This window comes from Eleginops maclovinus, chromosome 10, assembly GCF_036324505.1.
Source record: "Eleginops maclovinus isolate JMC-PN-2008 ecotype Puerto Natales chromosome 10, JC_Emac_rtc_rv5, whole genome shotgun sequence".
NCBI classification, from domain to species: Eukaryota; Metazoa; Chordata; class Actinopteri; order Perciformes; family Eleginopidae; genus Eleginops; species Eleginops maclovinus.
Window position 1 is genome coordinate 15,978,872 of NC_086358.1, and position 12,472 is coordinate 15,991,343.

The 12,472-nt window shown below is 39.6% G+C and overlaps 2 protein-coding genes across 2 annotated transcripts in view; both read right to left on the reverse strand.

The window, feature by feature from the left end:
- Positions 1 to 12,472, reverse strand: part of LOC134871244 (corticotropin-releasing factor receptor 1-like) — a 71,919-nt gene that overhangs the window by 11,667 nt on the left and 47,780 nt on the right. The window contains exons 7-10 of the mRNA XM_063893934.1: positions 12,003 to 12,123; positions 9,328 to 9,481; positions 6,537 to 6,597; positions 5,030 to 5,102 (exon numbers count right to left, since the gene is read on the reverse strand). Coding sequence (XP_063750004.1) covers positions 5,030 to 5,102; positions 6,537 to 6,597; positions 9,328 to 9,481; positions 12,003 to 12,123 — 409 coding nt within the window. The remainder of the gene's footprint in view (positions 1 to 5,029; positions 5,103 to 6,536; positions 6,598 to 9,327; positions 9,482 to 12,002; positions 12,124 to 12,472) is intronic.
- Positions 1,729 to 4,615, reverse strand: LOC134870489 (protein FAM200A-like). The gene is made up of 2 exons (XM_063892673.1): positions 2,299 to 4,615; positions 1,729 to 2,160 (listed from the first exon to the last, which is right to left on the reverse strand). The coding sequence occupies exon 1, from the start codon at positions 4,381 to 4,383 to the stop codon at positions 2,302 to 2,304; it is 2,082 nt and encodes a 693-aa protein (XP_063748743.1). The 5' UTR covers positions 4,384 to 4,615; the 3' UTR covers positions 1,729 to 2,160; positions 2,299 to 2,301.

A 12,472-nucleotide genomic window follows, 5' to 3' on the forward strand; every position in this document is an offset into this window, starting at 1 on the left:
GTGGAACAAGGACTCTGAACTTTTAAATTGGCTAGCAATACCACAAGGTACCATATGATGTAAAACACCAAAGTGGAAGAGCTTGTTATCCTAAGAAAGGGTTAAAAGTTACTGTCATGACATTTATATCAGGATGTCACTCTATTTCTTGATGTGTATTTTTTTTAATTTTATCTCCACTAGTGTATTGCCCATTCTGGATGTGGTGGTGCCACTGCTTCTTCGGTTTCAACATGAGAGTTTTCAGGCGTTAACAGTGACCAGGAGTGAATAAACGACGAAGTCAAGTCTGCAACGTGTTTGATGGAGGCTTTTGAAGAAAGTTGAATTCCAGACCTGCTTAGCGCAGGTGATAACCGATGTCCATAGAGAATCGGGCTTTCGCATTTTTCTGCAGAACCACTGATCCAAGTAACTTCATACGCAGAACTGCACATCCCCGGGTCCTCACCAGCACACATGCCAAGCATAGAGTTGTTCGGTCAGTGGGTCGGCGAAATAATCAAACCCCAGATACACACACACACAAACACATCTGTCATTACGGTTGAGTAAGCTTAGTCTTCTTTCTTCATAATATTTCTCTTTTTTCTATGTTTTTGTTTTCTGCTTAAGTTGAAAGGAGGTCCTTTGTATTAGCCTGTGGCTTATCAACCTCTCCTGTCACATTTGTTATGATTCAATTCTTTATTTCACAAGGGATTTTATGCAGTCTCATGTGTGTTTATAAAAAAGGAGATATTCTGTTGCAAGTAAAAGTCCTTTTGTGGTGGTAGTTTGATCTAAACAAAATTGAAAATAGTTGTCAAATTTACTGGATCATGAGCATTTAAGTATAAATGTTTAGGAATCTTTTTAATGTTGAAACTGATAGAAGTGAAGCCAATTTTAACTACTTATATCATGCTCGGAGAATTTAGGAATTTATAAAAATACATCCTCTTTTTGATTACATTCTGAATTAAGCACAGAATTACCAGCATCTCATAAATGCACTTGAGTACAGGGCTTGAGTAAATGTACTTTCCAGCCCTGGCCCTCGGCCAGTATTTTGGGAGCGCAGCCAGGAGGGAGTTACTGCAGTCCAGACGAGAGATGACTAAATCTTGTAAGTTGCCGCGCTGAGTCCCTTGACAATCTGCCAAATCTGCAGGATCGTTCAACATGAGCCCTGCTGGAGGCCTAAGTGTCTGGCTACACATAGAGTGAGGAAGAGTCACAATAACACACAGCTTTGCTCTGAATTTAAAGGAGAGGTCCTGCAGGGGCTTAATGTCCTGTTTAAAGAGTTAGCCCGGATTCACCAAAGTCACACAATAACACCTAAGAACTAATCGATGGAGGCGGCAGTAGAGCAGAAACCCCCGCGTTCTGTGAGGTAAAATGACTGTCTTTGTCGAAGGAGCGTGGTGGCTTTGAAGAGGGGATAGATAACGGCTTCAGTTCCCCGTAGGAAAGGGTTGACTGACAGCAAGGTTAGGCGGTGAAAAGATTCTAAATATAGCGTGCACTTAAACTGATATTGATTTTTTTGGTGGGCCTTTCTTTTAGATGTCTTGTACACGTTTTGCTGATGTCCACAGCAATACATTTCTCAGCTTCTGTGCTGGTACTCTGCCTTCTCTCCTAAGTGGGGGTGTGCCGTCACCATCTATTGTATGTAACACACTAAATATGGGTAAAGTACCTCTAGAACCACACTTCAAAAGATCAGAACTATCGCTCTAGGACAGGGGTTTTCAACTGGTTTTGTCCCAGGGACCACCATTCGGACTAGAAAGCAATCCGCGGCCCACTGATGTGCCTGCGCGTGCGCGTGTGTATTTGGTGTTACATGCATAGCTCAATGCATGAAACATGAAAGAGAGGCCACGCAGATTTTATAATAATAAAAGTAGATTTATTAAATTAAATTAAATTAAAGATTATTTTAAAGAAAGAATAAAGAATAATAAAGTGTTGTGCAATTCAGTATTGGGAAAAGTAACTAAAAATGTCATGCAAAGTCAGTCTAGGTGTGTGACAAAACAACAACGGAGAACAAAAATCCAACAACACCGGAGAACCAAAATCCAACAAATGAAGACCAAGGCAGCCTCAACTGCTGGCTGGTCAGGGCTTTTATAACCCAGCCAGGACAGACCTGTCACCAATCACCTGCTGTAGAGACAGAGAGATTGAGAAAAGCAGAGAGAGATTGAGAAAAGCAGGGAGAGAGAACAGGCTTACCATTAACACAGGGCGGGGCCTAAACCCGCCAGGGTCGTAACAGTGAAAACATGGGAGAATTAGGCCTACCTGTCAGTGTGATATCTGAGCGTGGTGAAGTCCACACAGCCTGTCTATTCGTGGCGAAATGGTAGACAGAGACAGTCTCATGTCATTCTCTGGATCAAGCCTAGCCCTGTACTTATTCTTTAAGTACGCCAGTGTAGAAAAACCACTCTCACACAGGTATGTGGTTGGAAAGGGCAAAAGACACCTCATTGCTTTTGCAGCAAGCTGTGGAAATTCTGTCTGGCAACTTATCCAGAATTTAACAAGGGGCTGTGTGTCGTACATATGCCTCCTGACAGAGTCTGTGGACATCTCAATCAGCTTATCCTCTTCCACAGCCGTCAGACTTGACCCTACTGATGCATCGTCACTGAATGGGAGCAGGATCCACTTGCTGTCACGGCGCCACTCTTCCGAATCAGTGAAGTACTTTGCGAATTGACGCACAAGCTTCCTCAAATGCTCACATATAGTGTCGTTGATGTCAGTGCTGTCAGGGTATTCCTCAACTGAAGGAAACATCGCCAAGTTATTGCTCTCCACTCGTTCGATCCACTTTGACATTTTTTTCACAAATGCGTCGAGCTTCTCGTAGAGCTGCATGACGTTTGCATCTCTCCCTTGCATGGAGCTGTTCAACTTGTTCAGCTCTGCAAAAACATCTGTGAGGTACGCCAGCTTAGTTAACCAGTAACTATCGTTGAAATTGGAAGCCAGATCAGAATGCTTCTCGCACAAGAACTCGTAGATAGCTCCGCGTAGTTCAAACACACGGGCGAGCACAGCGCCGCGAGACAGCCAACGCACCTCTGAATGATAAAGGAGAGAGCTGTGTTCACTTCCCAAGTCATGGCATAGGGATGAAAACAGGCGTGTATTCAATGCGTTTCGTTTTATGAAGTTGACCGTCTTGACAACGACATCAAACACACCACTGAGCTCAACACTGAGATCTTTGGAGGCGAGAGCCTCTCTATGAATCAGGCAGTGTGTCCAAATTACCCCCGGAGCCACCCTCCTTACATGCGCAAACAGTCCAGTCTTGCTGCCACTCATGGCTCGGGCCCCATCGCTGCATAATGCAACGCACCTCTGCCACGAGATATTGTGCTCCGTGAAAAAATCGTCCAGTGCTTTAAATATTTCTACACCGGTAGTTCGCCCGGGCAGTGGTTTGCAAAAAAGAAATTCCTCGCACATAGTGCCACTGTCCTCGTATCGCACAAATGTTAACAGTTGCGCATCATTAGTAACATCTGTCGTCTCGTCGATTTGAAGGGAAAACAGAACTGTCTGAAGTTTTGCCATCAGCTGGTCTTTGACATCATTTGCCATTTCCCCAATTCGTCTTCCGATTGTGTTGTCTGACAACGGAATAGTTTTTAATTTGTTGGCACATTCTTCGCTTACCATAGCTCTGCACATATCTATGGCTGCTGGCAATATAAGCTGCTCTGCAATGGTATGGGGCTTCTTACTTTTTGCAACCCTGAGAGCGACCAGATACGATGCTTTCAGTGCGTTTTCATTTATTTTTGCACTCATCCTCATGGTAGCCTGCTGTCCTTTGAAATCACGCAACATCTGTTGCATGTACTCAACGGGTTTGGCCTTCAAGTGGACGTGATGCGTCTCCATATGCCGCGTAAGTTTCGACGGCTTCATAGCTTCATTACAGAGAATTGTTGAACATACGAAACACAGTGGTACCTCCTCTCCTGCTCTGTCTGTCGTCACTGTGAATCCATATTTAACATATTCCTCATTGTATTTTCTTTTTCGTCTTTTTTGCGAAGTTGACGCTTCGGAAGCCTGTCCTTGCCCTATCGTGGCGGCCTGTCCCTCTGTCGTGGCAGCCTGACCCTCTGTCATGGCAGCCTGTCCCTCTGGCACTTTCCTCACTACAAAACGATCCATTGGTGCTAGATATATAGCTAGACTAGTACATATGTAACAAATGTTTGCTGTACTACAACCTATCTTAAAATACTCTCGTCGGCTATGCTTATAAATGTGTGTCAACTTTGCTCGCAAGACTGTACGTAATGAATAATAAGTGAGGTTAGCGACGCAACTCATTACCATTAGCGAATCACAGGCTACCATAGACTGGATAGGCGCAAGGCTACATTCTGTCAGCTTGAATTTCCTTTATATTATTTTAAACATATTTTTCACGATATGTAACGGTATTCTGGAAATGTGTTGAAATATCAAAGCGAATTTATATTAAAAAAAAACAATGGTGAACTGATCAACATAGGCTCTTGTCACGGACCACATGCAATGCCGCCGCGGACCACCAGGGGTCCGCGGACCACCGGTTGAAAACCCCTGCTCTAGGATGTGTAGCTGCTGAATCAGGGGCCTGAGAGAGACAGCATGGACTCACAATAGTCAACACCTAATGAAATAAAGAAAAAAAAAGTCTGGAAAATGTTCCCTCAGACGCTGGAAATAACAAGATCATTCATAAGTACAGACAAGAATGAAGACAACTTTGGACATCACTCTCGTTTTCCATCAGGATTCTAATATTTCTAACAATGTGCCAAGCAGTAGAGATTTAAACGTCACGCTCGACAGGTAAATTGTTAGAACCTCACATTCATCATTTTGTAACGTGAAAAATGTGTTGCAGTTTTTAACATTTCACGCCTGTCAGGCATTTTAAAAGACATAATAAAGACTAATTGTATCAGTGAGGTATGTGAAGTGTGGCTGCCTCAGGATAAAAACAAAAGACTCTCACCACTAAGACGAGGATCATGGGACCTTGGTAGATGTAGTCTGTGTAAACACCAGCTTGCTTTCCAAACCAGCACCTGCAATTAAACAGAAAAATCAGAAATGCTTACTTCTAGGCAGGTGTGATTATATTGTCACTCACTTTATAAAGAATTCCGAATTTTCATTTATTTTGTGCTTAGGGTGTTTAAACACTTTTCTGGTCAGAGAAAACGCATTTCCTTTAAAAATAGATAATTTTGAAACATGAAGAACGTCGCTGCATTGAAAATCTGAAAAAAAATACTTTATTTAAGATACAATATTAAATTAATATATTTGAAATATAAAAACTGAATCTTAACTTACTTATACTACTCAAACTTATTCTAAAACATCATGGATCTTAGATGAACAACAAATGCCTGACTGAGTTTGATTTCTTCTACCAACAAAATGTTTTTGATTTTGATCACTGAAAAGCTATTTAAAAAATGCTCTATTTGAGATAAAATATTTGATATAGATAAGAGGATAAGGCTGGTGTTCTATATTCTTTTCTCGTCAACAGATTCAATGGCAAAAGCCCAAAAGGCGTCAATTTCTGACGTCCCTGCCCTTTCTGTGACACTCAGCCCCGAGCCCATCGCTTCCTACTGAAGACATAAATGTTTAAAAATGGGTCACAAATTCAGTTATTTCAAAATGGAAAAATAATATACTTAGATGGTCACTGTTTTGGTGCAGAGGTATTCCTCTAAACTTCTGGGACGAAATTAAAATGTGCAAAGAGAAACCCTTTAATGTGTCAGCGCTTCTATTGCACACCCTCAGAATGTAAATGAGGATGTCATAATTTGAAGGAGAGGACAAAAGAAATAATATAATTCAACATTGCCATGATGAGTGAAAAATTCTGGGTGAGACCTCACCCCCCCCCCCCCCCCCCCCCCCCCTCTGATGATGCTTATCATTTAAACGGGCTAATAACGCTGACCTTTTGAATAGGGCTGTTTTGCAATGAGGCTAATTTGCCTAGAAAGGGGTACATCTCCCACCAAAAGTAAGGCATATTATTTAATGTAAAAATGTCCAAAAGTTTGTTTGCATGGCATTGCAGTTAGTATTGCATTTCAACCATGTAAGTTCTTTAAAAAGTATGCTGTTTATTTTTGTCATTTCAGTCATGTTTTTTTTCTGGGATTTTGACGGTAAGAAAAACATGAAACACTGACATCCTTTCAGTCCTTAATGACACGCTTTAGGGGTTTTAATTTGATGTTTTTCAGCGTACATATGAAATGCAGAATCCATTTTCACCTGTGTCAGTGCAAAAAGAGACCACTTTATATCAATTTATATCCCTCTCAAAATGGCCAGAGGGATAATATGTAATTAAGAATATTGTACAATGAAAATGTGATTACGGCAGGTTAATAATAGACATTAGTCTCCTTAATGCAATACAGTTTGACTTTGCCCTTGTCCTTTTATTAGCTGGTTTGGTTTCTCAGGCACAACAAAGGGCTTACTTTTCATTGTCGTAGTACAGCTTCCCAATCGCCCATGCCACAATTATAGGGAATGGTATACCTGTGAAGGAAAAGAAAGGACACATAACAGATACTTTCATCTTTCTCTGCTATTCAGATAACAAAATATGCCTTCATGGATTTCACGCTGCAATAACAAATCCTTGTATATTTTTTTCACTAGCGCCTGCCAAGCTCTGTCAGAAGCAATTGTTCCTGTTACTGTGATCCACTGATTCAAGCCAAGACATGTCACCATGTGAACTTTTTGTGAATGAATGAGTAGCTGGACTCTGCTTGACGATAATGCAGAATGATCATCTGATTTATTGACTTAAGGAAGTATGATAGAGCAGACAAACAGCCATTACTTCACCATGTCGGTCTGGAAATGTTCCACTGCATTAGCAATATAGAGCTCCTGCGGTCACGTGACTTTTGGTTGGGAGCCACCATTTTGGCAGTCAACATGACCACCGGTGCCAGTGTTTTCTTACCGAGCGAGTATACTTCTCATTTTAATTCAAGTGAAATTCGGCTTTATAGTACAAAATTAGAGAGATTAAATATAAGCGACCCATATAATTCACCCGGTGTGCTTTTCAAGAGCATAACCTCCTGCTCTGAAGACGATGTACCCGACTTGCGCTACGCAGACATCCACAGCTATCTTGTAAGCTTTCCATCAGTGTACTCAGGAGACTCCCTCAGAGCGTACAAAAGCTTGGAGGCTTACAAATGGTGTCAGTCCGGCTTCGTAAACAACATTCAACTGTGGAGTCTTACATCCAAAAACTTCGGCATCATCACTGCAAGGGTAAGTATTAAATTATTCCAGTTTGATAGGCAGTGTCACGTTAGCAGATATCTTTGCCTGCTCTACTTTGTGCAGTTTAGCCTTCTGCCTTCTGTTAAAAACCTCCAGTCTCGTTTTATGTCTCCTCTTCTCTGGAGATGGAAGGTAATCGAAAATTGAGGGGATAAAATCCGGACTCAACGGATTATCACTCTTTCTCCCTACAAAATAAGAAGGAATATTTCAACACGGGTTTGTTTACCACTAGCTTGCTACAAGCTAACTTGCTAACTGGCTAGGCTGCGCCAGAGCCACACTTGTTGAGTTAAAAAGGGACATCACAGTGTCCGTTAGCTATAATAACTGGGTGCTACTTCTTAAATTAAACTAATTAAATTTAATTAAACTGACCAGAAACTTTTTGTAGCATTGTACTGTATTCCTTCACCCACCTGATATGAAGTGATCACTGCATAAGCGAAAGCCAACGGCCGGGGGGTCCCATCTTTCAGTCTTTTTCTGAAGGCTCCTGGCTCTTTTAATCGCTCCAATCCACTTCTCCCTCCTCTCCGCGTCTTTAGGAATGCGATAATACGATACACCTTTCTTTTTCCCACGCCTATTTGTGCAACCTGGTGCACAGCAGTTATCCACCATCCTTGACAGTCTGCCAGTGCCTGTCAATTTACTGCCGCGATGACTGCCAAAATGGCTGCCCCTGTCGTATCTCGTCACGTGACCAGCATATATGACATCATCTGCAGGAGCTCTATACTGCCATTATTGTAATGGTAAACCTCTAGAAAAAATATACTCTCACACTCTCAGATTACTTGAAATATTTAATTTGTCTTGATGTAATCTTGTGTCTATGCCCATCTGCTTTAATAATAATCTCTGCTCTTGAAGCCTGAGTTGAAGATAAGCGAAGCAAATACAATTTGATCTTAAAAATGTTTGCACGGCCGCCCTGAAATGTGCTGCCATATCTCCCTTCACACGGAGGCTTCACGCGGCCCTGGGGTAAATGTAATCCAGATGGCACCATACACCTAATCTCAGCAGCACAAAGTTGAGTTAGACAGTGTGAAACGGGGTGTTAGGGAACTCCACACCAAGATGTTTCCGAGCTGCCACAGCAAATCCTGGTATCTCCATCAAGTCATCTGCTCCCATTGTTGGCTAAATGTGTGTCTGTCCCTCAGTGTGGTCTGTTAAAGCGAAATATATCAAAACTGACTGGAGTTAAACAAGTAGTTTAACATGTTTTAAATACAATTACTCTCTTTCTCCGCTGATGAAATTGATACTGCTCAAGAGCCAGGAGCGAATTAGCTTAGCTTAGCAATAGCACTAGAAGCAGGGGAAAACAGCTAGCCTGGAAAATACTCCCATATAAAAAACAAATTGTTGCTAAACTATTCTCTTTGTGAACATTTAATATGTTGGAGGGAGCTTTAGAGGTGTTAGTAGGTGTATTTTTTAACATTGGTAAGAGCAAAGATAGCCTTTCCCCCATGCTACAAGTCTTTATGTAAGCTAAACTAAGCTAACTGTTCCTGGCTCTTGATCTATACTTAACATAGCCATTAGAGTGATATCAATCCTAGATTTGAAAGAAAATAAATAGGTGTATTTCCCCAAGAACTAAAACAATACTAACTAAAGTTTATTCAAACTGGAATGTTTAGTCTACTGATTAGTTAGTCGCCAACTATAATGATTCATCAATTAAATCATCTTCATGCAAAAATTGCAGAACATGCTGTTTTCAGGCCCTTAAGTAAGGATACATCTAGATTTCTTTCTGTTTCATATTAAAGTCTAACAAAACAAGACATTTAAATATCAACTTGGACTGAGAAAAACTATGATGGACGACTGATCACTTATTTCGGTCATTTTATAGACTGATTAATGTAGTTAGTTAGTCACATTCAAAGCCCCAAAGGTTTATTATTCAGCTGTAGGGAGGTTTTGTATCATTGTACGTACACCAGCCAATGCAGATGAACATCCACTTGCGCAGCTTGTCGGTGGAGTAGGTGAGGACAATGGCGGTGTGGAGATAGCAGCCCTCGCCAAACATCCAGAAGAAGTTGGTGGAGTGGAAATAGTTGAAGGAGGCTGTGACGAGGCGGCACCAAATCTACAAGGCAAGGAAAGCAAGGCAAGTTTATTTATATAGCACCTTTCAACACACGGCAATTCAAAGTGCTTTACAAAAAAATAAAGACATTAAGAAAAAATGCAACAGAAACACATAAAATGGCATTTAAAATAAACACAACAGGTATAAAATACATGGCTAAAATACTGATTATTTATATTTTTAGTGATTATTTATGTTCATAGTCCAACTGTATATATATATATACATATATATATATATATATATATATATATATATAATACTGGTTTATTTTTATTTATTTATTATTTATTTTATTTCTAATTCTGCAATGACTTGTATCGTATTGTACTGCTGCAACACAACATTTCCCAGTCTGGGATTAATAAATAATTATTATCTTATCTTATTTTATTCTAATCTTATCTTGTTTTATTCTAATCTTATCTTATTTTATTCTAATCTTATCTTATCTTAAAAGCCACACTGCAGTGTGACATATCAACAGCTCAATCCAAAGCTGTACAAAACAAATTATTCGGTCAAACATTTCACAGCCCTACTGCAACACATTGCTAAGCACATCACTTGCTCTTTGAGTTACATTATTATCATTTCATCAAGAAACTGTAGCTAAATGGTCTGTCAAGGAAATCTCTGTTTGAGATTCAACGGTTTTTAATACAAGAAACATGCTCTTCTTTATGAGCGCCGTATCCGCCAGTCATTTGTCGTACAAGTTTTATTTCCCAGAAATACACAGGGGATTTGAGAGGATTTTGGATCCGTCCAATCGAGTTACTGGACTTAAAGAATAAATGACCAGGAGTATTCAAACTCCTCTGCTGGTTAAAGGACACCCAAAACCTCACTATAAAGACACATTATGATGTGAAGCTCATGAATACAGCCGCTGTTTCTTAAAACTCAGTGGGTGAACCGTCCTTGAAGACGCTAACATGAAAGAATTCTAGAAATTGACTCAATTCGAAAAACATTTTGTGTAAAGCAGAGAAGGAACAGCTTAATAATTAAAGGATGATTTTTAGCACAAAGTCAGACATATGCAAATACATGCAGGATGTCATAAACTATTTAAAGAAAAAAGGCTGTTTCTTTGATGTGTTTATGTCTCATGAAAAGCCCCAACCCTAACACTAAACCAACAAGGTGTACGTCCAACTCGAAGGGTTGCTGTCAATAATCCTACTGCAGATATAACCATACAAAGAGTTCCCAAATACAGTTTAATAATAATAACAAATAAAAAAAAGGCTATATGTGTGTTTATAAAACAGCAGATCATTGCAGTTTTTATCAAACATTGCAAACAGAAGAAAAGAGCCCATTTGTTCGGGACTATTTAAAGCATAAGATTAATCCACATTTGGTGCTCTTCTTAGTATTATGTGCCAGCAGCATGGTGTATGTAAGAATAAGTCCAGAATAACCTGCACCATTTGTGTTCATAATAATTGATGGGTTAATAAAACACCAAAAATAAAGCTGCAGTGGGCAAACATTTCATTCTAATCCAAAATTACAAGCTATTTAACCTCTCTATCTAGTTTTTTTGTAGTCTTTTTATTGAACTTCTTTCACCATATGCTTTAACGCAACACAAGTAATAGCAATCAACATCAAAGCTTGCAAAAATACAAACAATACATTACAATACAATAAAAACAGACATAGACTAGAAGGAACAAAACAGTAACACCAAAACAAAAGCAAAAAACGATAAAGACTGTATATTATATATTTGGATGCAAAATATTGTTCCAAGTAGGTGAGAAAAGGTTTCCAGACATTGTGTTTACCGAGCCGAATTTTAGGTTCTTCAAATTGAGCTGTGACAAATCACTTTCCGCCCATTTAAAGTGCACTGACAGTTTGGCAGTGAATAAACACCAAACTGTCAACTGTCATGCTAATGATGTGTACCTGAAGGTGCAAACACTTTGGGAGTTACTCCAAATTATGAAATTACTGGATCAGGTCCAATCTCCTAATACAAATATTAGAGAATATCACAAATGACCGACAAGATGATATATGTTTTGGGCAGCTCCAAAACAAATGTTACAGTGTTTCAATGACGTTTATCCAATCCTGGAAACATCTTTGCTAGTCTGCTGCTGCTAATGTGTCATCTATCTATTCCAGCTTGGATTCGAATGAAATATTCTGCCTTTACTCCCATGTTTGGCTGACTAAATTTGAAAAACAAATGGTATTTTCCATTTTTCAAAGCCATCCAGCCACATAAAATAACCTAAATGTATGTTTACCCACCAAAAGTACATCCCTTATGCAAATCTGATGAAGAAAACCCCCAGTGCAACAGTGTGGCGTGTTTAGACAATAATGGCAAAGAGAAAGAGATATATGACGCTTACACACTATACTTTCTTCTTTGCTTTTATACATTTGTGTGATTTGTGAATAAAAAGAAAATATATAATATCACTAGACTTGTTGTTTAGTTCCAAAGCAAACGTGTTACTTGTCAAAGATCAACAGAAGCAGCGGTACGTACCACGTTACTTTCGTGTACTGCGGGACTCATAGTCATTTGGACGATAAACCATGTCGCGTTTCTCAGGATGAAGGCGGTGATGAGGTTCCAGTGGATGATGTTCCTCAGGCAGCGGATGCTCCTGCGAGGGAAACAGAGATTAACAAACTCAGATTAAATAATTCAACTCAGGTATTTTTGCCCTTTTTTCAACTCTTCTCCTGCAATGCCCATAAAAAAGAATATGCTTTGTACGTAAATGTGACAAAACTGGTGGGAATTTTCCTCTTTTGTAGCATATTTTAAACCGAGATGGTACACTTACATTGAAATGAAATATACCCTAAACTGACTGTAATTAAAGAAATTGTTCAACATTTTGGGAAGTACAATCAAACAATCTTTCTTTCTAAAAGTTTAACATAAAAATGTATACCAATTAAGTGGCAAAAATGCAGGTACAGCCAGGGGATGATTAGCATAGCTTAGCA

Excerpts from the sequence above, each read along its gene's own strand:
- LOC134870489 (XM_063892673.1), bottom strand. The coding sequence starts at position 4,383 with ATGGTAGCCTGTGATTCGCTAATGGTAATGAGTTGCGTCGCTAACCTC.